The sequence below is a fragment of the Fusarium falciforme genome, chromosome 4 (genome assembly GCF_026873545.1).
Source record: "Fusarium falciforme chromosome 4, complete sequence".
NCBI lineage: Eukaryota > Fungi > Ascomycota > Sordariomycetes > Hypocreales > Nectriaceae > Fusarium > Fusarium falciforme.
Window position 1 is genome coordinate 3,933,492 of NC_070547.1, and position 26,138 is coordinate 3,959,629.

Here is a 26,138-nt window from a genome sequence, read left to right on the forward strand (position 1 = left end):
CCGTGCACGTGCGGGAAGCAAGCTTCAGGCACACACATTCTGGATGCCTGAGTCATCAAGACTGGGCTCGCCTTTATCTTGGCGACGAGCAGAGAAAGCATCCGAAGGAGTTCATGGTCGTCTTTGGCCCCCAAATCCCCAAATATAGGAATGGCCCATGCTTGACGTGAGGCACGGAATCGATCTGACTGGTTGAAGCCGAGATCCATGTTATCGCACTCGCATGGTCGTCGGCTTAGACGACAACCGAACTGCTCTTTGACGTGTTTGGACAGCCTCTTCAACGTCCTGCTAGGCTGCCGAATTCTAGCAATTCTGATTGCGAAGCCTCTCAGCCTCAATTGCATATTGCGCATGGCCTGTTGCTGCATCGTGGCTGTAACCGACAATAGTTCCTGGATGCCTGGAGCTGTGGATGCAACTAACACTGCAACACAGTTGAGTGGAACATGGCACATGAGGGACTTGGATTTTGAGAAAACATCCCCTGTATTCTCTAGTTACTGGTTCATACCTCATTCATACGTAGTGACGAGTAATGATAGTCGATATCCATATCCAGAGATTCTGGATATCGTCCAAAGAAGTGATCTAAACGCCCAACTCCAACCGCAAGTCCCATCCGTGCATCTCCGGTCCCGAATCCTCTCATTACCCAGCCATTAATTCCATCACCCCATCCAGTCATTACAACTCGTTATCGTAAGAGAAAAAAAAAAGCCAGACTAAGCCAAAGATAAAGAAGAAGAAATCGCAAAGCTCCAATAGCAACGCCATTACCAGTCCCAGTCAGGCTCCGTCTCCCTCATCATGGTCGCACCCGCGATCTCTGCAGACTGTTCAACGAAATAACCCGACTCGGGTCCAATGAGGGTCAAGCTTCCGTAGACAACCAGACGACGACACTTGCTAAAGATTTTGTCAGCAAAAAAAATAACAACTTCAAACAATTACAGGCTCTTTTTGCACTTACAGACATCCCGTGATGCTCACGTTTCCGTAAATCTCCAACTCGGTTCCTTCGAGAGTTCCGACAACCTTGAGCTTTCCGTATGCTTTGATCTTGTCTCTGACAGACAGGCATCCCGACACCACAATGTTGCCATACGCCTTAATCCGGCCGCTGTTTTCCACTCTATTAGCCGTGCAGGTCTCAATGGGCAATAGTGATGTACTTACCCACAACTAATACTCCCATTCATCTCAATGCCTCCGTAGGCGTCCATCTTGTCCCTCACGCTCACCTCGCCTTCCAGTCTAATACTACTTCCCGACTTGACCGAGCCCTCAATTTCAATTGGCCCTTCGACAATGACTTCATCATCGCTCCTGATGCTCCCGGACCTCCTAAGGGCCGTGGAGTCATAGTAGCTAGCCATGGCGAGACGTATTAAAGATGCCGCTTGTGTTGAAACTGTTGAAGGAGAAGCTTTGAATGAAAGACATGTACCTGCGGCGGTGATTGTGTGATGATGCTGAAAATATTCGATTCCATAAGGAAAATGGGATTCTTCTTATACTTGAAAGAATTGTGAACTGCAGTCTCAAAGCCAAAAGTTGAAGATATTCTGAGCAAAGTGCACGGGTACAACAACAAGGTCACGCATAGCGAGCAAATAGCGAAGGAGCGAGATAGAGTCGCCGACCGCATGAACAATACTGCACATAACCAAACCCTTGCAAGGTAGAAACAAAAATCAGCCACATCCTATAGGGCTGTTTCTTTCACGATGAGCAGCTTCTCGGCGAGGCTGGTGCCAGGCACGAGACCTTGTCAAGCGGCGTGTTGTAGATAGTGGCATTTCATCTTGGCTTTCTCGTCCTGCTTGCCGCATTCGCATTGTGGTGGACAAAAACATCCCTGAAGGGGATCCCCCTCCAGGGGTCCATAGGCTTGGAATAGCACACAACCACATGCCGAACTGCTTCGGAGTGGCACTGCTCCGGCACTCCGGAGTACTTCTCTGCAGACTTTCATCACCTTGTGGAGCATTTCTCCTCTGTTTAACCTGTTACTGAGCCTCTCTGTTCGCTGTTGGTCCTACGGCATGTTAGTTGCAGCAAGTGTTGCAAGGGGTGTATGGTCGAGTGAGGATAGGAAACCCTAAGGTCATAGCATGATACTAGCGAGGCGCATTTCGGTGGAGCTGTGCTTGGAGAATTTAGGAAGATATACGCGGTACGAGAGGGGCTGCAAGCAGGGGCTGTCCTTGACGTGTCCTCAACCTGTCCTAAACGTCGTGCCACAATCACCAGTGACAGTTCGACCTTGGGCTCGATTGGGGCCTAGTTCTCCTATAGAATGAACGTTCAAAGCCCTGAATCGCCGAATATCCTTGCCAGCTGAACTGCAGCAGCCCTACAGCCTCTCTGAGCTGCCGAGTCCGCTATTGGGATCGTACACTCTGGGGCGCAGCCTTGCAGCATATCCGTCCTGGGTAATCACAGCGAAGGTTCCCCATCTCAGCTCCCAGGCTTCCTTATTTCTTCATATCCAAGTGCGGAATTACGGAATTATGACCGTTCACGAATTCCGTCTTTGAATTCTGTTCTCAACTTCAGTTCATGTCTGTGACAGGCCTTGTTAGTGCCTCGTTAGCGCCCGTTGAAGATCAACGACACCAGGCCTTGGCATGGATGATAGCTTTGGAACCCAAGGCAACGGATAGGGCTGCATCTATAGATGCTTCCTTGCTGCAATAACCTCGGGAACAGTCTGTCAACCTTCTAGATACAGCAATTACCTATCCCAAACACTGACCTGCAACCCCCATGCATCAGCCCTACCGAATCGATCTGCCTTGCTGGTGGATTCGACTCCATCAACGAGCAACAGCCCGTGGACCCTCCGGATTCCTAGACGTCATCGCCTCTAATGGATCGACTTCTATCCCCGCCATCTAGCTTCCGCTCTGGTTACCCAACTTGGCAATCTCCAGACCTCAGCGCCATTCACGGTGTGATTTGGAACAAGTTCGTATCGCCTTATCGATAGTCATGAGGATCGAGCACCGATGCGTTGTCAGTCATGAGTGATATCCATCCGTTGAAGCTGAATTCGCCTGTCTAGCCTATGGCTTGACAACACCGGGCGACATCTTTATCTTGACGGCCTAAACTAGGCAACCTCTTAAATAAGTTATGTATTAAGAAAAAAGCCCGTCGTGATAGTATTCATACAATGACATAGGAAAAAGTGGTTGCCAACATAGACGCTTCTACTCTCAGACAACACAAAACACTGTCTCGGAGCAATCCTGACATCAACACACAGCCAACCAAACACAAAAGATACCGGCCGAGTAAGCCCCAATTCCACCCCTCGACCCCAATTGAACAAGGTATACCAGGAAACCAGGGCATTCCAACTCTATCCATTCATATGGCCCTCTCTGCGGACACGCCCATCCCTGGCCAACTCAAATGGAGGACCAAATCAGGGCGCCTTCGGTTGTCCTCCAGTTGTGAGATTCGTCTCTCCTTTAGTCTCCACCTACAAAGCCAAGACCGATGCCTGTGCATAGGGCTGCAAATGCCCAGACACTTGCATACACGGCGGCGCCTGCGGACTCGACGCCGTAAAGGGTCTTGGTCGATGCAAGGAACGTGTTGGTCGCGGCAACAAGGGCAGCGATTGCTGTCCGCCGAACCACCACCTTGGTCTTTGCAGTGTATCCCCAGACGTTCCACCAGACCGTCTCCCCAAGGGACGCGGCGACAGGGTCGAACTCGTCGATCTTATCGTCCTCCTTTGCCCGAGCTGTCGTCGCAAACGGCGCAAATATGAAGGTGCTCGCCGCAACGCCAAAAAGCAGTGTCACAGGGAGGACAGACGCGTACGAGGCCGTGTATGCGGGCTCGAGGGTCGGCACACCAGTGTAGTAGACGACCAGGATGCGCGGCAGAATGAAGCGCAGCGAGAGAACCAACACAACGGTGTAGATGCCAGTCGACAAGGCAGTCGTATACAGTTGCAGAGGCAAGTCGATGAGCTCGCGATTGGGCAGTCCCGCAGCGGCAGCGGCCGAAGGCGTGTGGACGGTGGAAAGCGGCCGGAGCAGGGAAAAGGGAACGGCCACCGAGGCGATATCGATGGCCAACGCCCAGAGAGCTGTCGTAGCGCTGAGGTTATAGAACCTCGACAGAAGAAAGTACTATACCATGGGTTAGCATCCATCATGAACATCCATCCGGCATCGGGAAAGGTGGGGTAGACTGACGTGAGGACCATGCGACAGCAGGTCCAACATGGCAACATCCAGGCCATCCAGCTTGCCGTACCATCCCAGCGCCAGCTCGATCCTGGGACACGGAGTTAGCGAACCGTACCCCCCAGCTCCATCGCAATCAATTAACTCACACTCTCCAGCCCGCGAGAAGGGTGACCTCTCCCCAGGTGTCTTGGCTGCGGCTGATGGCTGCGAGTTGACCACCCGAGAGCTCGCCCAACAGACTATACCCGAGACTCGCCATCGCGAAGCTCGTCGCCACGGCGAGTGGGAACTGCGCCTGGTCGGGAATAACCTCGCGCAGGTTTCGTGGCGCGACCTGCCTCTGCGACGAGGAGGAGGAAGCCGCCGTCGTTGTCGTCAGCGCCGCCTCATCGCCGCCCTCGTCAGCCTTTCCGGCAGCTCTTCGCAAAGTCGCCGGCATCTCGGAGCTTTGTTGTCTGTGTAATTCGAAAGAAACGAGGCTGATACGTAGCTGGATTAGCAAGACCGGATTCCCGAGGATGCCACAAGTGTTGCGACAGAGAGACAAGATGGCGCTGGATCCAATCTTTGTGTGTATGTGTGTTTGCGCCGAGGGGCGGGCAGGGCGCTTCTAGCTTCTGGTGGGGAAGATCGGGCAGTCAGTGACGTCGAGGAGGTCGCTGGGGAAACACTCTTTCAGCGGGCAGCCTCTCCCACTGACCCCCACTGTATCTCGTCCCGTCGCTTTTTGCTGCTTTACTCTAGCGGGCTAGCTGCTTTTTCACGACCGACCAAACCAATTTTTCCAAATTCCATACACTTTTTTCTCCCTCTTTTTTTTTCTCCCATCTTTTCTCCTCTAGAACCAGCCGCTGAACTATCAACTACCTATGAATGATAAAGATTAGAGATCGACTTTTGTTTGGCTTCTCTCACTATATCATTCTTGCTACTCTCGTCCCACGTGGATCGGGTCTGGCTTGGCTGCTGCTTGTTCTATTGCCCAGCCCATTGTGACCTCGTTGTTCATGTCTAGCGGTGCTCTATCACCAACATCATTTTTCGTCATGATCTGACATGATACCTATTCAATCATTCTCCCAGACCCAAACTTTCTCCCCCCGTGGCGTATTCATCGTAAACACGAACCGACACGTGGTTTCAAGATTTATTCTTCATTTATTCAGTAGGTATTTATTTATTCGGGCGTCCGCTCGACGCCTCTCCGGATCCTCACTTTAACCTCGTGGCGATGCAATCTCATCCTTGTCAAGTCCCAGTATGGACGACAACGCAGAAGAGCCCTCCACTCCTTGGTGCTGAAGATCGGCGGCGGAGCTGAACCACCTCATACACGCAACAACATATATCGTGATGCGGAAAAATCACAAACAACGCGCCCGCCCTTCAACGTCATGCAATATTCCAACTCCAGAGTCAATATGCCCGACCCAAGAGATTACTCCGTCCCGTCCCATCCCGTTCGTTAACCCGTTAATGATGAATCCAAAAATCATTCCTCCATGCGACCGAAAACACCGTCGTCGTCATCTTCGCTGCGACCCCGCGAACGCATCTCGAAATCGTCGTCGTCCATGACCGAATCGCCGCTCTCCTCCATCTTGACGTCCTCGCTGGGTCGTCTCATTTCGCCTCGTGTGAAACTTTCAGGTTGTCGGCTGGGATAGCTGTTGATGAAGCCCGCTGCCGATAGCGGAGTTGCTTGGTCGAGGTACTGCGCCGGCAGCGGAGGGACAGGGGGCGCATCTGCGGGAAGTCCGGCGTTGCGAGACCCATTGTTGCTACCAAAGCTGCAGCTGAGGAGCTCCACCGCCGCAGCCAGGTCCCGATCGTCTTCGCCCGTTGCGTTGCGGCCGGATGACGTTGGTCGGTGGTCGTTGCTCGGCTGCCGGTAGTGACCGAATCCTGAGCCAAATGGCGCACTCCCAGCGCCAAACGAAGCCGCCGATGTGGACTGGAAGCTCGTTGCATACCCGCCGTTGCTGCTGTGACGCTTGTTTCGGTAAGAAGTGCCATTGACATTCAGCCCCTCGGCGTATGGTGGCGGGGTTGTGTCGGCAGAGCTCTGTCGCTCTGCGGGGTCAGAGTACCCCGAAGCCGCAGGTGAAGAAGACCCGGCCTCGCTTTGGAAGTCCTTGGCAGAGTCGGGAGGGGTTGCGGCACTGTCCTTTCCGTTGCCATTCATGGCAACAAGGACAGACGCAGCCTCAAGCAGCTGGACTTGCTGGTGCTTCGAGATGAGCAGCTTCGAGGTGTAGGACCATTCGGGAGTGTGCTCCCACCTAATCCTAGTCAGCGAGACTGATTCACACACACGCAACGTCACACGCCAAAAGCAGATCCTGTCTTTGTAAAAGACTCGCTGGATTGGGAGCAAGATCAATGGGGAAGAGGGGTACCAACAAGTGCTTCGTCAAGCAACTGCTGTGCTTGTAGCCCTTGCCGCACTTGTCGCAGCGGACCTCGACCCGGTTGCTCTTCTTGCCCTCCTTGAGAGTTTGACCGTCGCTGGCACGCCTCTGACGAGCCTTCTGGAACTTGGTCGCTCCCTCGTCGGCCGAGCCGTCATTCGGATCGTCCTCGATGGCGCTACCATTGAGCTCTCGCTTCGGATCGGGCATCGACTTATGGTTTGGAAGGCTGGCTGGCGGGGAGGGAAGGCTGCCAACGAGGGCCGCCCTGGCAGCGGCGCTCTTGGACATTCGGCGGCCACCGTTTGCAATCGGCACAGCGGCGGACCGGTCACCATCCCGGAGGGCAGCGGCCAAGGCGGAGGTGATGTTGGAGCTCGGGTTCGTAACCGACTTTCGTCGAGTGACTCGGTGGTTTGCGTTGAGGGCACCGGTAAGCAGCGAGTGCGAGGTCGCCCGAGCGTGGGTTTGACGACCGGGCAGGCCCGACGCGGTTGTCGACATGGGGGAGCGGTTCTGAGTCAATGGCCGCGAGGACTGCTGCATTTCCTGGGTAGGAAGAAGGAGATCAGCAAATCTGGGCCTTGGTAGGTTGGAAGCCATCTGGCAGGTCGTGGGAGGTTCATGGCAGGGTAGGGTCGGGGCAGGGCTCGGGTCGGACCCTCCGAGGATGAGGGCAGCGTACTTTGGATGATGCCATTGCCGACTGTGTGAGATACGCTCGGGATTCGACACGACAGGAGTCGGTCGACCGCGAACTAGGCGTGGGGATTGAAGTTGTAGCTTGCTCTTTGGGCCGGAGGATCGTGGACGGATGATGCTGGAAGGAAGAGAAGTGGTGAGAGGCGAGATGCTGCGAGGAAGTGTAGTAAGTAAAGCGGACGAGAAATAATATTTTGGGAAGAACAACCCAGCGAGGGCGTGTGTGTGGCTGCGGGGGCGTATGTAGCCAGCAGCCGGCGCCTGTACAGTTCAGTACAGTACAGTGCAGGTGAATTGAAGGTTTTGCGACTACCGGGACTTGATCAGTGAAAGGGATGATGGTCTGGGCTAGTCCTGCCACTTTACCACTCTCATTCAGTGACCTTGTGCCTTGGAAATCGACCCAGAACCAGCGAGGGGTTCTTTGAGGGAGCCAAGGCCCTGGGCCGGTTCCAACGCCTTCCACCAAGCGCTATGGTGCCGTCGACTCTGTGCATTGGGGGGCAGAAGGGTGGGAGGGGCGTCCCTAGAGCCCCGGGGCAGCCATTCGATGGCGACAGGTGGAGAGGGAGATGGCGGGTTATTGGTCCGCTGACCCCCTTGTCGAGCATCTGAACAACTGAGTTGCAGCAGGGAAGAAGAGAGCGAGAGGGGAGGGGCTCTGGCGTGGGAGCGACCCAAGGGGGGGCGTGTGAGATGGATGGATGTCCAGTGCAGGCAGTCAAGAAACAGGCCAGATGAAGAGTCGCAATCGGCCGGCGAACGGGGGCTGAGCGACGGGCTCTGTCCCCTTGCTGACCTGAGCTTCCTGTTGGTACTGAGGTGAATGTGAATGGAAGGATGAGAAAGGATGACAGGTGGGAATAGATCTCTGCCTGTATGCAGCGGTTAGCATAAAGAGAGCAGCGAGTCTGGCCGATTGCCAACGAACAGAGCCTGTTGATATGCCATGCCGCGATACATCCAGAGATGGACGTTTCCACCTGGTCTCCCCTCAATCCCCTCCCCGTTGTGCATGCGCAGCAGGGCATGATTGGGTCCCCTCACGGGCTGGCACCGTCCCTTGCTAGATAAGGTATAAAAAGGCATTGCCTCTTCGGTTGTGCAGCGGCCAGAAAAAAAAAGTGCAGATGTGCCAGGGTCCTGCCCGCTGCACAACCGTCGCTGGCTCGCCAGGGGAGGAGACATTGTTCCTGGACCATGAATGGTGCAGCCAGTGGTTGTCTGTCGCTCGGGAAGTGCAGTCCCGGACGCGTGGACTGGACATGGACGGAGAGATGGAAGGGCCATAATTAACGAGCCGAATCAGAAAGAAAAGAAAAATGATGCCTGCTCAGGCTCGTGTCGTTCGTTTTCCTGTTGAGAATCATCGTCAATGCCTTTGCCATGCCTCGATTCTGGCCTGATCCGTCACCCGACTCGGGCATGTCCTCATACTCCAGTCGTATGCCGCCTCCTTTGCTGGTCTGGTTGAGTGCTTCTCCGTCTTCCCCAACTTCCGAGACGGGCAGAGTGGTCCCGTGGCCCCGACAGGGCCGCCGACGCCGCCAGAGCGCCCCATCGAGATAGGATAGACAGGCAGAGACACCAGCCGGAATTTCACACTGGGCGGGGGAGGGTGTCGATGCATGGGCGAGCTGCCCTGCCCGGTGCGTGCTCAGAGAGAGCCGGGGCGGTTGATTTGGGGCACCCAGTGGGGGCGTCGCTCGATGAAACCAAGCAAAGCCGGGGAATCAGTAAAGTGGAAAAGGAGGGGGGCATTCCAGCTTCAGTATCTGCACTGTGTATGGGTATGTACGAGGAGCTCACGGACGTGGGCTTGATGGCGTCTCCTCCAAGAGAATCGATGAGCGAGCCACAAGACCACCGGCAGCAAATAGTTTCTCGTGTCCTGCTGCCATGCCACGAGCGCAGAGGAACTGTCTCAGATTTTGAGTGCCGTACTTGGTTGTCGGGTTCGAGCTTGTTGAATGTTCCGGAGCTGAGCTACTTAACAAGGTTGGTTTCCATTGGTACCTACCGTAGGTTTATGTGGTAAGCCGTTTGTTTCTTCTCCTTGCGTCGGCTAGTGAACTTGATGCGAGCCGGGGCGGTGCGTGTTCCAGCGATCCTGTGATCAGGGATGATATCCTTGACCCCAATAACAGGTGCAACAGCGCCGTCGCTCACCTCGGACTGCGCTGGGTTAGTGCTTCTCATGGCCCTGTTCACTGTTCAGTCAGGAACGGGCTCCCGTGTCGCCGTGACCGAGCCCCTCCCCCCACGACAGTTCCGCTGGGTGCGCGGCTTGGTCCAAGAGGCATCACTTCCGGCATCCGCGACGTTCTTCGGACAGTCTGGCAGTGGACATCATGGGGCGTCTTCCAGGAACAGGCAGCCAGTGTTGTCCCAGAAAGGAGAGCCTTGCCTGGGGTTGGGAAATCGTCCAGGCGTGACGAGGCTATGGGATGCGTCTCTTTAGCGGAATGATCTTGCGACATGGCCTCTCGTCGGGGGTCAAGACATTCTTTCGAGCCTGGGGCAGAAAGTAGAAAACTGGGGTTGAGAACAGGTGTCTACTTTCTCATGGCCGTTTATGCTTGGTGATCGATCAACGTTGCTGTCAATTCAATGCCAATGTTGATGTAGTGGTTGTAGGGCTAAGCGCGTAGACGCTGGAGCGCGAAGCGCACCTCAGGCACCTATGGGCACTCTACCAGCGAACGACACGTCTTGCCGTCGCTGGCAGATCAGCTCGACAAGTGTCTGTCATTTGCCAGCTGTAATTACCATGGATGCCAAACAGATGAAACAATTATGCTTGTAAGACCAGCATCCTGTTTTATCTCGTTATTGCATTTCCCAAGCAGAGAGCTTCTTGTCTCTTACACCTTACACGTGGTATTACCCGTGGAGGCCATCCAGGTCCCGCATTGGACGCTTTGTTGGCGCTGGAAGCTTCAAACCTAACCCTTGCCCTGAAAGAGGAACCCTGCCCTGAAAAGTGGCCGGCCTGCCGAAGCCCCTTGGTTTTGGCCCTTTTTTTTCTGTTGCTGCCCTTGAGCCAAGGTGAGCGAACCCTGATCTGATCTGCTGTCGTGATCTGATAGCTCGGTCAAGCTGCTTTGCTGGGCTGACTTGGGCCTGATCATTGACTTTGTTGTGTTTCTGTTGGGCTCGGCCCTGGTCTGAATCGGACAGATGGGGAGGGAATTTTTTATTCGGCAATTACTGGCTGCTGCTGATCATGGGCTGCTCAAGGACAAAAAAAAAAAGTTGAGACCCTTCTTTTCCAACTTTTTTCTTGTTCGTCCCGAGGGGAGTCATGATTGCAACCACTTCGGAACTCCAACACCGAAACACAATATTTTACTCAATCCATATATGAGATTGTATTTATGGCATTAGCAAGAAGCTCACCCTCTTATCATTCTGCATTCAGCAAGTCTACGCGATAGAATACTCATCTATCCTGAGTCCCAGATGCCAGACCCTCTCAATGACCCTCATGGCCCCGTCCCCAAAGAAAATAAATCGCCAAGGGGTGCTCCTAGCAGACGTCTCCCCAGAAAGGCCCAAAGGGCTTAGGTGCATAAGGTCCTTTGCACTCACATCCCAGGCGTGTGCCGTCCAGGATACCCGCCCAGTGTGGAAAGGTCGTCAGCTGGCCGTGCCACTCACTGCCACCACTTTGGTCGCCGCTGGCGCTGCCACCCCGTCGCTGGCCTTGTTTGGACAGAGGGCTTCTGGCACGAAATTTAGCTGCCACCGCAATTTTAACCTTGGAGCACGCCTACTGCTGGAGCAAGCTGCTGGGCTGGGTTGACGGGCGCTGAGCGAGACGCCTGGCTTCTCTGCTAACCTCAATGGTTTGCTCCCAGTGCCAGCAGGGGGCCCAGGTTGGGTGAATTATGGCAAAAGAGGAAGCCCGTTGGTTCATAGGTTGGTCCCTTTGGGAATGCAATGCACTGTGCCCCTCTCTGGCTGGCCACCTCTCTTCCGTATAGAAACCAATGTCCAGGTTCTCACGTAAGGCAAAGCCAGGTTGGTGTGTGTGTGCAATGCGTGAGGCAGCAGGATACCTGAGGAAGCAACTCGAGTGATCCATTCAGAGCGAGTGCCACATCTCGTGTGCTGTGCTGTGCTGTCGACGCCTTCCAGCCTGGTACAGTGCTGCACATGGCGCACTGGTAATCATGGACTTTGAGATGCATTCTTACGCGGCATTTGACTTACAACTCACCTGTATCAACCACTGGAGATGGACAATTCGCCTATCCCTCAGGTTAAGCTATCGCCTACCCCTCAAAATGCTAGACAATAAAAGACCTAGCGGGCATCCATCCCGTCTCGTTCTTACCATCCTTGGCGATTGACCGGTCACAAGCTCTCTCACCTGACCTGCACTTTCCAGCTCAATCAGTTGTGTGCCCGGACCTCTTGGTCACATGTATCTCGTTAGGGCATCTTTGGTTCGGCGATCGCTGTCTCCTTCCTATCGGATTGACAAGTACGGATCGTGGAAGGAGGGACGGAGAGGCAAGCCCCCGGGGTTGATCCATCTATCGAGGTTGATAGATAGATGCACCAGGGCAGGTGGCATGAACTCGCCTTGTTCAATATCAAACTCCAAGGGCACAACCCGCCCCCTTCGGAATCAGCCCACACACGACCTGTCACACCTTGCAGACCAGCGAGACAAGAAGGGCGATACTAGCCCTCGGGATTTCCATCAGCCGTTCCTGACTATCTCACTCGGGGCACTTCCATGTTGAGATAGCGACCCGACGATCCTCTTGTTGAACGCAGGTCGCATCGGGATAATTCTGCCAATAGCGCCATGTCCTCCAATGCCAATATTTCGGCTGTTTGATCTCGACACGTGGAACCAATGATGAGAAAGGCCAGTTGAGACACAGGAATTCCTTTCTTTTCTTTTCCTTCGTTACCGTCGTCGCAGGGCATTGGAAGGGAGGATTCGAGGCTGGGACGAAATCGACGTCATTGACATGCCGCGTGCCTGGCAGAGGCGCCCCTGTTCTCCGTCAGCCTCTGCCTTGTTTTCATCCTTCACTTTTTTCGACCTCCTTCAACTTTTTTTTTCTTGCAAGCTTCTAATGACGCAACCTGACATTCGAATCGCCCGGGACTAACACATCGGCCGCCCAGGCCGGGGTGGGAATAAGATAGATTCTCGTGCAAGAAGGACCCCATCGAGAGATGGAATTCCCAGGACAAGCCCACAACGGCCGCATTGGGGTGCTGCGAGCTTACTGGGACGAGACCAATCAGGTCCGCGTCTGCTTCCTCCACACTCTCTCAATCTCGATCTTCTCTTGATTGAACGAGGCTCACTGCCGCGCAAGTCTGCCGATGATGCACCGGGACTATTCTTCAGATAGTGAGACATTCCGCCCAGAGAGGCGACAATGGCCGTGCAATGGTCTGAGGCGCTTCTTTTCCCTCACTCTGATTCTGCAACCCTGGATTTCTCGCATCACTGACGCATGCAGTGGGCTCACGGCCGGCGATCCGGGGTGCGCCGCCTCCGCGCTGGGATCATGATAACACCGACACCAAAAAAAGCCGCCGCTTCCAAGGCCCGCAGCCCGCTAGGGGCACTCTGCCTCTTCGAGTATGGCTTCGACCCGAGAGACCTAGCCGGGTGAATGACAGTTGGGGCCGGGTGGATTCTCTGCTGGGTGGCTTCTCTGACGAGAGGAGACACGAAGCCCTCTCTGGAGCCCATCACGCACCCCCCAGAGCAGGAGGAGAGGACCAGGACCCAGATATTCTGGCGCCAACAGAAGGCCCAATGCCCCTCTACTGTGCTGGAATTGTCGGTGATGGTCCCGGACAATGGGGCAATCGCAATCGGGGCAGCATTTTAACAATGAGTTGGCGTGCTGTGCATGTCGTAAAAGTGGATGAGCCGATGAATCGGCGCTGGGTGACTCAACCGTCAAGTCATGGTGAGCAAACACCGGCCGACAACGGCCCAGGTCCGCCTGAGCCGGCCGGTGTCTCGCTCGCCCACGGACCTCATCGGATTGCGGCGGTCAAAGAGGGAGGGACAGCTGGCTTTTCTGGTCCGTACATGCGTATCACCGGCAATTGCATTATACCGCGCACAGCTTGACGGCAGGACGGCATTCAGGCCGATGGTTCCGTCTCCGCCAGCCGCCATTTGTGTCTCGTCTCGTTCTCACGGAGGCCCCCGCTTTACAGAATTACCCCTCTATATCACGAAGCTCGTCCGTCTCACAGCTGCCGCCGATACGCACAGTGGCAGTAACGCGGTTTCACACACCCCGCGATGAGCATACGCACAGGGGTGTGATTGACCATCGTAGCAAGGATCACGGTGGGAGAAGAATGCCTCAACTTGATGACAAAGGCCAGACTGCATGTCTCAACACGTTGAATTCGCTCAAAAGACGGCTTGTGAAAAGTTGAAGAGAGACAGCCCGTTTCAATGGCCAAGTGAGGGGCAATTTCAAAAGACGGAAACGAGCATATGACAAGGACATGTTACTGCGCATCTGTTGCCGTACCTGCATGAGAACAAGACTGCCTATTCTTGTTCCACGTGGAGTCATTTCATTGTTCCTTGGAAGCGTTCTCCCATTCGGCCTAGACGGCAAGGGAACCAAGGCTCTTGTGGTCTCAATAAACTATCAGAAACGAGAGTCAAAAGGTTGATACTCCCAGTGCTGTGGTCTGGGCTGTAGGCTCCCGAGATCAGCAGCGCTTGTCGGCTCAAACGATTTAGAAGACGGGACGAAGGAATGCTTGCTTGATGTGTTTGAGGGGACCCTGACGCAGCGACGAGCCCGCAGCGGGTACCCAAATGCCATCCATGATCGGAGGCTATCGACGGAACCTGGCAGCCTGTGAGTGGCTTATCTCTGAAGAGTGCTGATCACGGGCTAGCGTGCCATTGATATCATGAAGGCAGTTCTGGCGTGTGGTGAGACTTGTTCAAGACGCAGGCAGATCGAGTTTGCCCTGGGAAACATTCGTAGGGCTTTCAAGTCTTGCCTAGATGTCAACTCAAAGACATTCTGGAATCTGGAAGACCGAGGCCCGACGTCGGTGCAGCAACCAGCCACCAAGTTCCTGCGATCCGGGACAAGCACCCCGAGGTTACTCAACAGCGGGAAGGACAGGTTCGAGCCAAATACTAAAGCAACAGGGTTCATTACAGGAATCGAATCTGTGGTGCGATTTGCTCCAGCACAAGGCCTGGCCCGGTGCCACAGAAGTTGGGGGACAACAAACTCTGTGCTTTCGAGGCCCAAGCCTTCATACCATGGACAATGAATGCCGATCACCTCACCAAGATTACTGACCCCAGCCTTGATCTCTCGAGAGACGACTCAGCCCAGGCCAGTTCCTCGCAGTCAGGCGTGATCAGTCCAAACTTCTCCACGCCTGAGCTGCTGTGACTTGCATGGGAGGAGGCGACATGGAGCCCAGCGAGATCTACGCGGTTCAGCCTAGTCATGTACCCCGGATTGAGCACCCACTGGCCTGTCCTGTGCTGTTCTGGTGCTGTCCTGGTGCTGTCCTGGTGTGGCTGCGGTCTTGGTTGGCGGGCGCTGGCTTTCCCATGTCCAAATCCGTTGACACACGGAAAAGGACTCGAGATAGCATCGGTCGCAGCAATCTCGACACAGCTGAGGCAGAGACATTTTACCTTGGTCGGACACAAGGATCCCCCACGCACCCAGTGGCGTCACCAGTGACGACTCCTTAAAAAGTCGCATTGTGTAGAATGTGTCAGAGAAAACGAAGTTTATCTTCTTTTTTTCTCGCATCTAAAATCCATTAAGCCTTGATGCTTGCAACGACAACTCACTTCATCATCCACCTCAACGTATCCACATCTACGTCAGTATTGTAAACACCTCAACCATGGCTCCCGAGCACGATGTATACCGCAGAGTTGGCCGAGGAGGTGCGGGAAACTATTACCCTTCGACTGAAGTTGACGAAGCTGCCAAGGTGAGCTGCAGTCTTTGACTTGTGTGGCTCTTTTAAAAATCGCTCTCATCGAGATTCTCATTTCACCCAACTTACACGTATTGCTCCAGGACCTTGAGGCTCAGGATCTAGCCACAAACCCTGCGCCTCCTCCGGACCGCAAGACGGCCCACCTCCCCGCGCGAGCCGGCCGCGGCGGTGCCGGAAACTATGTTGACCCGGCGGATCTGCCGGATGCGCGAGAGCAGGAGGAGATGGCAGACAAAACGGCCGCGGCCGTGAGCGCGAGCCTGAAGCGAAATAGCCAGCACATCCGCGGGGGCCTTGCGGGTCGTGGAGGGGCTGGTAACTGGAAGACCGAGGAGGAGGAGAAGGAGCATCACCAGAAGACCAAGGGGGAGGAGCTGGAGAAAAAGGTCAAGGAGGCTGTCGAGAAAGGGTTGAAGATGCCCGACAGGGTCCACCATAGCACTGACAAGTATGATGATAATGCTTGAGGAGATGTGCTGTTGGCCTCGGATCCAGAGATGATACCCGTTGAGGGAGAGAGTTGGTTAAATTGAAGATTTCATTGATAGAAGTACTCGCAATATCAAGACTACATAATGCCTACAAAGTTCTTACTTGTCCTTAATACCAATGCCAGGTAATCCCAACCAGTCCATCTTACAACTCCTACAGTTTGTTCATACGCATGTATCCCACGGCCCCCTCTTTACTCTACGGGACCTGTCATCACGTGTGCGGTCTACCAGATACCCTTGGGAATATCAACCTTACGCACCAACTCCAAAACTGCCGCCGTGAGCTCATCCAGGCTCGTCGCCTCCTCCCCCTTAGCTGGCATCTCAAACAGGTCATAGTCCGGGTCACACTCTGAACCAGCCGCCGGGAGCGTGCCGTCCTGGAAGTACTTGCGGATGTGGCGGACGGTGCAGGTCGACGGCGCGGCGAGCGAGCAGTGCTAAATAGAACTATTTAGTAAACGATGAGGAAGGGGGAGGGGGATGGAACAAAGACTAACCCCGTATGAGTTTTGCTTGAGAACGACTGAGCTGGGGAACCTGGCCGAGTTGTTGAAGGCGCTCTGCAGGGGCGTCACGTTGTCGGCCATGTTTCCGATGAACAGGATAGGGTGAGCAGTGTCTTTCTTGATATCCTCTGCTCAAGGTTGTTAACAAGATTCTTTGTTCGAGAAGAGTCTTACTTACTCTCTGAGAAGTGCCACTTGGGCCTTGTCTTTCTCCCCACGCAGGCGAGATGGAAGTTTATATTGAAGGCACCCGCCCAACGACTAATGCCCTTGACATGTTTGAGATAGGCCTCGAATTCCTCTGGTGTCTTTTCGACGGCTGCGGCGTCGAGACACATGATGGTTGGGAAGGCGTCTAGTTCCATGGCCGTCTCCAGGGGGCTTGTGGAAGGAGTATCACCCAGTGAGCACATCTTGCTGGACTCGAGTGCGCCGCCACCGCTCGCCATCAACATATCATAAAAGGGACCCCCGTCACCTCCCTCAAGGGAAGCGTAGATCTTGGCCAGCCGGGGGAACTTGGTGAGCGGTGAGTAGATGCACCGCTGTGTAAGCCGCTGAACATCCGAGTAGGTGACCAACCGCGGCAGGTCTGGTCCCGAAGGGTGAGACCACGCGGGGATGAGAACGGGAGAGGCCTTGAGACGTTCAAGGAGGTTGATCCGGCGTTGCTGGACAGCCTTTGGCGTTTCGGCGTAGAAGGCGCATGCTTCGGGGCCGACCTTGTGGCAGGCCTTGTCGAAGGCGTCAAAGATTGCGTCGGCATCGGACATGAATTTGCCGTGGTCCAGGTTGAACCAGTCGTGATACTCGACATTTCCTGAGAAAGCGTCAGTCAAACAAGGCAAACAATGCTGCGTCTCTCAGTACTCACCATCGCTGACTAGTCTCTCAACACGCTCAGGAAACAGCCCAGCAAAAACACCTCCAAGAATAGTACCATAGCTGAACCCCCAGTATCGGAGCTTCTCATGGCCCGTCTTGTCGAGGATCTCTAGCATGTCCCTCGCAATTGACGCGGTTCCGAGGTGGGCATTGATGCCCGTCTCCTCCATGGCGATCTCGCAGGCACCAGAGTATGCTGAGGCGCGGGCGTAGGCATCGTAGATGAGGCCTGGGCGCTCGTCGACGACGGGGGTTTCTTGGAGGGTCCAGAGGTTGCGCCTTTGGGCTGAACCCCAGCATTCTACGCGAGGTGTAGAGACGCCGACTGAACTCAAATTAGACATGGCGCGCTCTTTCATGAGTTGAAGAACCTACCTCCTCGAGGGTCGAAGCTGATAATGTCCTAGAATTGTCGGTATATCATCACCGTTATTCGGCTATGAAGAGACTTACATGGTTATCGCCTACAATCTTCTGCAGGAGAGGACCAGACTTCTTGAGGAAGCTCACTCCAGAGCCGCCAGGACCCTTGTTTTAAACGTCAGCATAGATACAACATCACTTGGGAAAGACCTACACCGGGGTTGACAAAGACTGGAGAAACAGGGTTATCTGTGGACTTTGCCGGTAACTTGATGACACCAACTACGACACGCTTCTTGTCTGAAGGATCGAGCCAATCCATAGGAACCTTGGATAGCCATTAGTATGTGGTTACGCTGGAGTGGGGATCGGTATCCCAACTCACATCAAGCCTGGCACACTCAAATTTGGTATAGCATGTCTCCCACTTGAGGTCTTGGCTGGGCTCCAGCTATATACCCAGTGGTCAGCACAATAGTCAATCCTGAGAAGCAAAATTCATACGTCGTTCCAGCTCCATGGCTCCGGCTCAGACTCATGGTCAACCTCATCCAGTCTCGACTCAGGACGGCGATGGAAGAAGGCGATCAACGCAGTAGCGGCCAAAAGAGCAAGGACTGTAGCAAATGTTGACCGCTGTCGTCGTCTAGGACGTTCTCGAAGCAGAGGCCTTGCCTCGGCAGCTACCTTTTCATCCATGGAAGCCGGCTCGAGGATTATCTAGGGAGGGTCAAATTGAGGAGACGGTGAGAAAGGAAAAAGCAATTAGCCGCCGCGAGCTGCTTGCTGTGTATTGTATGGACGTCTAGGCGTTCAACAAGTCACCAACCAACAACACCACAAAAGAAGCACGATTGAATCAAAGTGAGGGCAAGAGAGAGGATAAAGAAGAAGGAGAAATGCAGGGCTTCCTATCGTGACAGAGTCGTGTCCCAGTAGTTCGCCCTGGTAAGACATGCAGGCCAGAACGCATACCGGAGCTGATAAGCCTGCCTGCCACCTTTAGCCCACACACACCCAAGAGAGGCAAGTCAGGGCGCAAATCCGCGGCTTTCGTCCTATCATGATGGAGGGGAATCTAATTGGGAGAAGGCGTGCGACTGACACAAAGAGGAGAGACAGGGACAAGTCATGGGTTCTTTTGTGTGGTGGTGTGTGTCATGGGATCCCGTCAAGCTTCTTGAACGCTTGTCTATCCGTCCTTTACACACCCTTTGGGTCCCCTTTCCCCGCATTCACTATCCGGCATTCCTGTAGTGCAAAAACGAAACATTGGTCTAGGGGTCCATGGATACCGGAGGGAGTGAGAAACCAGCCTTGGATTCTCTGTCCAATCATGATGAACCACACTCCGGAGCTCCGTCTTTGGCCGTGCCGCTCCCCTTATCGATAGGTAACGGTAAAATATTAATCCGCAACCCTCCGGTCCGCGCCGGTAAGGTTCTGGAAAACTTCAGTCCCCGATTTGCCGCCCCAAGTTCGGCATCTCTCTCCAAACCCACTCATCGTCGTTACTCAAACCTCGAATTTCCTTTATACCAAGATGGCTTCTGTTATGGCTTGGGGCGCCGGCGCTGCCGTGGCCGCCTTTCTCGTACGCTCAAACCACCAGACCTCAAACAATCCCAGTCGCTAACCCGCTCTTAACAGGGCCGAGCCGGTCTCGTCGCATGGCGACGTTCGCGCGGAGGAGTTGGAGCCATGGGCAAGGCTTTCTACAAGGGCGGTTTCGAGCCCAAGATGAACAAGAAGGAGGCTTCTCTCATCCTCTCCCTCAAGTATGTCTTTTCCCCATCACCAATGACAAACCCCTCCCGACTAACACTTCCGAAGCGAGCGCAGCATCACCAAGGACAAGGTCCGCAAGGCTCACCGAAAGCTCATGCTTCTCAACCACCCCGATCGAGGCGGAAGTCCCTACCTCGCTACAAAAGTCAACGAGGCCAAGGAATTTCTAGACAAGAATAGCTGATCCCGCATCATGCTGTCATGACACCGAAAAGCAACCGATCCAAGTCCCCGGCATTCGGACTTTGCACCCTCCTCACTCTCAGCGTGTGGGCCTGACGAAGAAAAAAGAACAATCGACGACTGGAGTACCGACGTGGCTGTATCACCCGCGTGTGTATAATGTACACTACTTGTTTCCATAGCGAAGGCGTTTGTTGGTTTATGGGGAGGCTCCTTAGAGCCAGGGTAGGGCAGGGTGATGGGATGAGCACGTCGTTGAGCTATCTAGACTAGACGCTGTACGAATACAGGGCACCAATGGCATATTCTCTTCTCAAAATCTTGGCTATTTCGTCTCCTAGCTTTGGCATTGCCAAGTTACATTAGACCCGTTCCTTCACTCAACCTTGTTCATGTCACTCTTCTCGTCCTCGCTCTTAGCCCCCTCAATAGCGATGCCGATCATGGCGCAGAGTGTGTAGTAGGCATCGTTGCCTGCGTTGTGGAGGTTCTGGCTTGCGATTCCCAGTTCCAAAAGGACACTGCTGAGACCTCGTCCGTTGTTCGAGTTGGTCCAAGATTGGTGGATATCCTTGGTGTCGACTGGGGGATAAGCGTTTGTGACGGCCTCGATGTCGATGCCGAGGCTTTTAAGATACCTGATATCTTGATTGATGTCGTGGCCCACGATGGCAATGTTTCGCGAACCTTTCAAGTACGGGCCCAAAATGGCCAAGATGGCATCCTTAGTTTTCGCCTTGGTCGGGAACATACTTTTGCTAGAAGCTGGTCAGTCGGAGGGTTTTGGTCATAGGAAGAGCAACTCACCCAAAGTTAAAGGCATTAGGACAGCCCTTGACGTAGCGATAGTTTCTCAAGCCTGCATACTCCTTGACACGGAGATGGTGGCATTTGATCTTGGGCCACCACCCTCGCCCACATTCGCCAGGGCCGATTCCTTGAATGTCTCGTGTATCGAGAATCGCAAAGCCGATCTCGGAGACTGGGTTCGGTGGCCGTTCAATCGCCTCGACGTCGACGCAGATGAAGACGACATCGTGGCCTTCGGGGTTTCCTACGAGACCGAGGTACTCTTGAGTGTGCTTCAGCATCAGGTCCCGGCTCCTTTTGTTAAAGAGAGCCTTGAACGAGTTGCGCTGTTTCGGGATGAAGCCAGTCTTGACGAGCTTAAGCTTGTCCCGCCACTCAGCCTGTTGCCCCTTCTCAGCCGTTTCGTAGAGATTGACGTCGTAGTCATCGATGGTGGGCCATGGTCGAATGTCGAGTGAGGTTTCGTCCTCGGATCGTCTGAGATATCGTGGGCGCGGTGTGTTTGGATCATTGAACCGCATGTAAAACCTTTCCGTGTTCACACCCAAGGGAATCTTGAGCGAAATTCCCAGTTCAAGGTTGATGTCATCCAGGAAAGCTTGGAACTGGGCCGTTGGAACCAAGAGGTATGGGTCTCTTGTTGGTTCATCTGGGTCATGGAGGTAGAAGCTGAGATGGTTAGCATGAGGCCCTATCTTTAGAAAGGTCACCCACAAGTCCCAAACTCGATCCGCCAAAGGTTGGGCAAAGAATGGCTTTGCCTGCATGCAAGTCAGTTGGTGGAATGAAAACAGGGCTATGCCAACACACCTTGGGTCGGTTCGTCTTGCCAATGAAGCGCTCAGGGTACGTGAGAACAATCTTGAACGGACAGAATTCAAAAGCCGGGTTGTCGACGGGCTCTCCAACCCGAAAGTCGGAGCAGTCGAATGCCTCGTTCTTCATCTTCTCCCTAGCAAGATCTTCCGCGGCAAAGGTGGTGTGGTCTCGATCTTGACCAGTCGATGGGCGATGGTTGGACCAGTCGTCGTCCAAGACGCAGCGATCATTGCCCGATTCTACCTGAGAGACGCCCTCTTCCTTTTCAGCATCCTTCTTCCTTTCGACCAGCTTTACCTCTTGGCCAAGGACCTGTCGAAGCCTCTCGAGGCGCCCTTCAAGGTCCGCCATGATGATGCTTGCACTCGCAGAAATGTGCTGTTATTCGAGCGCAAGAAGGAAATGGACGAAAGAAGAGAAATAATGACGATGAAGAAAGAAAGATTACTGGGCTTGGATTAGGCCTTTGTGATGAAATATTCACCGGACCACAAAGATGCCTGGGACGGGTTGAGAGAGGGAGGATTTAGGTGAGAAGGTGCAGCACGCGCCGTTTTTGAGGGGAAGGATGAAGGAGGAAAGGTGAGGCTGATTGATGAGAGCGTGACAGGAGAGGGAGGGAGCACGGAGAAAAGGCTTGAATCTGCCTCATTCGTCTAAAACACGCTTCACGGCATGATTCGCTGCCGTAGAGAAGCTGAAAATAGTCTAATCACTCCGTTTGCTGCGTTTGTGCTGCAAGAGCCCGATATCCGCGTGTAAAACAGGCTGGACCACCGTTGTTTGTTTGCATGCGCACCAAGCGCCAAGAGCTTTTATTTACAGCTAATATACAAGACCACCAAAGCTATCGATCCATAGAGGTACCATGATAAAAATACGTACAATACATCACGAGTCTACTTTGACTTGTAAAACTGTAACACGGTTAGCATGTATCCAAGAAAACGTAGTGGCCAGAAACTCACCTCGTCTGCTTCCTCTGGGGACACAGTCGATGCTTCTGACTGCTTCTTGTCAATCAGTCCCATCCGTGACCACCGCACCTTGAACCAAAAGTCTCGCCTGTCTCCTCCAAGATCACCTGCTAGTAGCTGCTTCTTCATGTCCCGTACAAAGGTGTTGTACAGCCCAGGCTCCTCTAGGTTCGTCAACTCCTCCCGCATAACGCCCAAGCATTCCATGGCGCGTGCGTATTTGGCATCCCCAAAACTCTCTGTGATAAATGTCGTGATAATTGCTCCCATCTGCTTCGCTGCCTCTTCGATCTGGGCAACCTCCTCGGTAGCGGCCAGCATTTGTTTAAACTCGGGGACTGCATTATCTGGGTCAATCTCCTCCTTCCTCTCCTCCTCCCCGAGGAGGGCATCCACGTCAAGACCAGAAATGGGCTTGACCGCCTCTCTGCCTCGCTTGCCCTTGACCTTGGGCGGAACTATGACATAGTTAGATACGAGTCGCGAACATTATTGGCGAGACGAACCTTTCTTGACATCTGCCACCTCCACGAGCGTATCAATCTTGCTCTGGACCTTTTCAATCAAGTCTTCAGGTGGCGAAGCGAATCGCAGCAAGATCGATGGCGTATCGGGAATGGGCTTTTCAGGGTATACTGCCCGAGATTTCACGGCGTGGTTGATCCGATGAATTGTTGGGTTGAACGTGTCGTCGATGGGCGCGTACTCAGCGGGTTCCCTACTCAAGTTAGTTGATGCCATCATTCAGTAGACATAGACCTTACCCCTCATCGTCGATGCCATACATCGATAGGTCCATCGCATCAACGTAGTCGCTCATGGCATCATTGAGCTCGTCTGTCGGAAGGAAGCGGTGTTTTGTGATGGTTTGGCCGCTGACGGTGATGACCCGATCCAAAGGTGGGAACTGGTAACTTCGAATATCTTCGGCAAACGGCAGCGGGATGTCATACAAACACTCCATGTCTGGCTCCACGCCAGGAGCTACCAGCACCAGCTGCGGGTCTTTGCCATCTTTGGGCACGATTCGGGCGATTCCATACGACTCGAGTTCCGAGAGTGCCCAGACGAGGGAGGAGAGGGCGAGTGCTGACTTTGCATCAAACTTGCTGGCTACTGTCACGCAGACCTCGCCCAGGTTGAGAAAAGGTTCATACTAGAAGAGTCAATAACACGATGACCACAACGTGTCGTAGAGTCTCACCTTTGAGCAAGGGATGAATCCAACAATTGAGAAGCTCTTTTGTGTCTCAATCTTGGTGATGTTGTGCTCTGACTCGCTGATATGCACAGCAGTCCGGCCATACTCGAAACCCTTGGCAAGGTCCTCAAACTCTACGTCTCGCTTGCCACCAGGGGCATCAGGATCGTTGACCTTGTACGATCGAGCTTGCCTGACCGCGGAAAATTCAACGCCCTCCATCTCGTCACCCTCTACGGCCTGCGTAGACTCGGATCCCGTGCCTTCAGACTTGACGACCACAGTGCTTGCTGTCAAGGGTCGCGCAAGATGGGTCTTGAAGTATCTCTCGACATTGATTTTCATCGCAGAGGGGAACCGCTCGGGATCTCCAAGAGTAAGAGTGCCATCGTATGTCTTGTATGGCTTCACCGACTTGATTCTAGGGGTGTCAAGCTCATCAATGGCCTCTGCAATCGTCGCGAAAACACCGTTTTCGCAATCATCGACCAGTGACTTGAGAGCTTTCTCGTTCTCTTCCTACATATACGTGAGTAATATGCTTGATAGGGCACTAAACAATATCCTGACCTTGGTGTTGGGCTTGTCCTCTTCCTTGAAGCCATAGTCAGGGTTATCGAAATCCACGCCCCTACCATTCTGTTAGTGGGGGTATGGGCAAGTGGCAAGTTTACTCACAGGACAGTCAGTTGGATATTTGAGTCGTTCATTTTCTTAGAGATATCGCTCAAGCCGTCTGCATCCATTGGACCCTGGCCGTCGGTGATCAGGATGATCTTGCGATTCCACTTGAGTTTCTTGGTGAATGTGTCCATCATGTCAACAGCGACAACAATGGCTGAAATGGCATCTCCCGACCACGTCTCGCTTGGCTTGATGACAGACTGCAGGTTCCTCAGAGAGGACATGGACATCGGCCCCAGCTCTTGCAGCACGGCGATGTTCTCATAGCCGTCGTCATCTTGCAGCTTATTGTCGGTCCCGTCAGTCCTGAAACCGACAACACCAACACACAAGGTCTTGCGACTGGCGGCGACAATGTCGGTAATTTTGTCCCACACATATCGCATGCTCCAGTCGAGATCTGATTCTGATCGCCCAGTGTGAGTCTGGGCCATGGTGGACCCAAGGTCCAGGATGAAGATGGTGGCTTCCTTCTCCGCCATGGTGGATGAATCAACAAAGGCGAAGTTTGAAGGTATCAAAAGAGGGGTTGAAGTTAAACCTTGAATATTCACGGGCTATTTCGCTCTTTTTAAACGAGTATCAATGGTGAGCGCCTTCTCATGGTGAATCCCGGTCTTGGATTAGGCAGAAGGGGCCATGAGCTGAAGCTGTAAGATGAGAAGCTCCCCACAGACGCGTCCAGGTCGCGTTATCACGTGATTGCTTTCTACCACTTCTGCCTGTCAGCGTAACACCCCCCAACTTCACGGAAACACAGAGAGTTTGCATCAGCAATTTTTCAGCAGGCTGCACCTCCTTTTCCAGGTGTCAAGGCGCCATGCATGTTCCTGTATTTACTGGGTCCTTTCCCAGGCTGCCCAATAATATCGGCCATACTAAACGCGAATTCTGGCAGTTGGTAGTCCCAATCGTCAGCCCGCATTGACTTGGTATCCCACCTTGTGAACGCGAATTCTGGCTTGGCTAATCAGAGCAATGGTAGAATTGGCTGAAGGCTTGCTAGGGGATCAAAGGTGTGCATGCTGCGTTGATTGTCAACCCAATCAGGGCAGTGAGGCCCAGCGAGACCAGCCCGGATCATGCGTGTGCATCGGGCTGGAACAATGTTGAAAGTGCATTTGAATCATGTTGTTGGAAAGGATTTCATGTATATATTAGCCTCCCATAGCCCCTTCCTCCAGGTCTCTCTTCCATTCAATTATTCATCCATCCATCCATTGCACCATCAACACTCCCAACAACAAGCAGTGCTGCCATTCAATGCCTCCAGCAGCCAGGATACCTTTATCCCTCTGGGAGAGGGAAAAGGAGCATATCCGTGCGCTGTACCTTGACCAAGACAAGACACTCGATGAACTTGTCAAGTGCATGGCTGAGGACCATGGCTTCTATGCGACGTATGAGTCCTCTCATGTCTAGCCCCAGACGCTTTCTCAGGCAGCTCACTAGTGATCGAGCAGGAGAGCCCAGTACATTCGCCGACTGGACAACTGGAAGATGAGAAAGTATTCCACCAAAGAAGAGTGGGAATACGTCGACTCGTTGGTCAGAAAGCGAAAGCTTGAGGGCAAAGAATCGGAAATCATCATGGGTGGGAAACCCATTTCAGTCAAGAAGCTCAAGAAGGAACTTGGGCGATACGGCCAACCAAGCTCCTCAGAGAAGCCATGCTCGAGTAAGTCTCCTCTCAGTATTTTCAGATCCCGGCTAGGTTACATGCACTGACAAGCGTTGTCAAGTCCCTCCGGACGATGCTCTCGAGGGTATTGTTGCATGCACGCCACCAGCAACAGCATCGGTGTCTTTTGGCATCAAATTGATCAGATGCACCACTGTCCCCTGGTTTCTGTTTCATTATTCATTCGTTCGTAAAGGTCGGTTCCAGTATTTACATCCCAAAAAAGATGAGGTTCTCTGACCGTTGTAGCCATATCTGCTTTCAAGCATATGACAGAAAGTGATGTTCGGCAATCCGCACTTGCAAAGAATGTGTCAAAACTTGACTTTGCTGTTCTCAAAGATGGGGTTGGCTCGTCTACAGTGGCTGAAATGGTAAAGAAAACGATACCACAAAAGCCCAGTGCAGATGCAAGTGCTCTG

The 26,138-nt window shown here is 53.5% G+C and overlaps 8 protein-coding genes across 8 annotated transcripts; 2 read left to right on the plus strand and 6 right to left on the minus strand.

Annotated features, from left to right (window-relative positions):
• Positions 1-776: 776 nt before the first annotated feature.
• Positions 777-1,379, minus strand: NCS54_00592100 (Hypothetical protein; the record flags this gene model as incomplete). The annotated part of the gene is made up of 3 exons (XM_053151402.1): positions 777-909; positions 974-1,123; positions 1,180-1,379. The coding sequence occupies 3 exons, from the start codon at positions 1,377-1,379 to the stop codon at positions 777-779; spliced, it is 483 nt and encodes a 160-aa protein (XP_053007377.1).
• A 2,103-nt stretch (positions 1,380-3,482) lies between these two features.
• On the minus strand, positions 3,483-4,791 carry NCS54_00592200 (Hypothetical protein; the record flags this gene model as incomplete). Its single annotated transcript, XM_053151403.1, has 3 exons — positions 4,361-4,791; positions 4,221-4,302; positions 3,483-4,154 (listed from the first exon to the last, which is right to left on the minus strand). The coding sequence occupies exons 1-3, from the start codon at positions 4,651-4,653 to the stop codon at positions 3,483-3,485; spliced, it is 1,047 nt and encodes a 348-aa protein (XP_053007378.1). The 5' UTR covers positions 4,654-4,791.
• Positions 4,792-5,706: 915 nt separating this feature from the next.
• NCS54_00592300 (C2H2-type domain-containing protein) lies at positions 5,707-7,228 on the minus strand (the record flags this gene model as incomplete). The annotated part of the gene is made up of 2 exons (XM_053151404.1): positions 5,707-6,496; positions 6,618-7,228. 2 exons carry the CDS (start codon positions 7,226-7,228, stop codon positions 5,707-5,709), a joined length of 1,401 nt encoding a protein of 466 aa, XP_053007379.1.
• Positions 7,229-15,223: 7,995 nt separating this feature from the next.
• On the plus strand, positions 15,224-15,789 carry NCS54_00592400 (Hypothetical protein; the record flags this gene model as incomplete). Its single annotated transcript, XM_053151405.1, has 2 exons — positions 15,224-15,313; positions 15,403-15,789. 2 exons carry the CDS (start codon positions 15,224-15,226, stop codon positions 15,787-15,789), a joined length of 477 nt encoding a protein of 158 aa, XP_053007380.1.
• A 251-nt stretch (positions 15,790-16,040) lies between these two features.
• On the minus strand, positions 16,041-18,638 carry NCS54_00592500 (Hypothetical protein; the record flags this gene model as incomplete). Its single annotated transcript, XM_053151406.1, has 10 exons — positions 16,041-16,256; positions 16,317-16,453; positions 16,504-17,145; positions 17,200-17,535; positions 17,586-17,613; positions 17,664-17,738; positions 17,788-17,901; positions 17,959-18,024; positions 18,078-18,293; positions 18,591-18,638. The coding sequence occupies 10 exons, from the start codon at positions 18,636-18,638 to the stop codon at positions 16,041-16,043; spliced, it is 1,878 nt and encodes a 625-aa protein (XP_053007381.1).
• Positions 18,639-19,116: 478 nt separating this feature from the next.
• Positions 19,117-19,545, plus strand: NCS54_00592600 (Mitochondrial import inner membrane translocase subunit TIM14; the record flags this gene model as incomplete). The annotated part of the gene is made up of 3 exons (XM_053151407.1): positions 19,117-19,167; positions 19,224-19,351; positions 19,407-19,545. 3 exons carry the CDS (start codon positions 19,117-19,119, stop codon positions 19,543-19,545), a joined length of 318 nt encoding a protein of 105 aa, XP_053007382.1.
• A 375-nt stretch (positions 19,546-19,920) lies between these two features.
• On the minus strand, positions 19,921-21,524 carry NCS54_00592700 (Hypothetical protein; the record flags this gene model as incomplete). Its single annotated transcript, XM_053151408.1, has 4 exons — positions 19,921-20,302; positions 20,352-21,023; positions 21,069-21,115; positions 21,165-21,524. The coding sequence occupies 4 exons, from the start codon at positions 21,522-21,524 to the stop codon at positions 19,921-19,923; spliced, it is 1,461 nt and encodes a 486-aa protein (XP_053007383.1).
• A 548-nt stretch (positions 21,525-22,072) lies between these two features.
• Positions 22,073-24,517, minus strand: NCS54_00592800 (ATP-dependent DNA helicase II subunit 2; the record flags this gene model as incomplete). Its single annotated transcript, XM_053151409.1, has 7 exons — positions 22,073-22,090; positions 22,142-22,608; positions 22,657-22,868; positions 22,915-23,306; positions 23,355-23,870; positions 23,922-23,982; positions 24,030-24,517. The coding sequence occupies 7 exons, from the start codon at positions 24,515-24,517 to the stop codon at positions 22,073-22,075; spliced, it is 2,154 nt and encodes a 717-aa protein (XP_053007384.1).
• Positions 24,518-26,138: the final 1,621 nt, after the last annotated feature.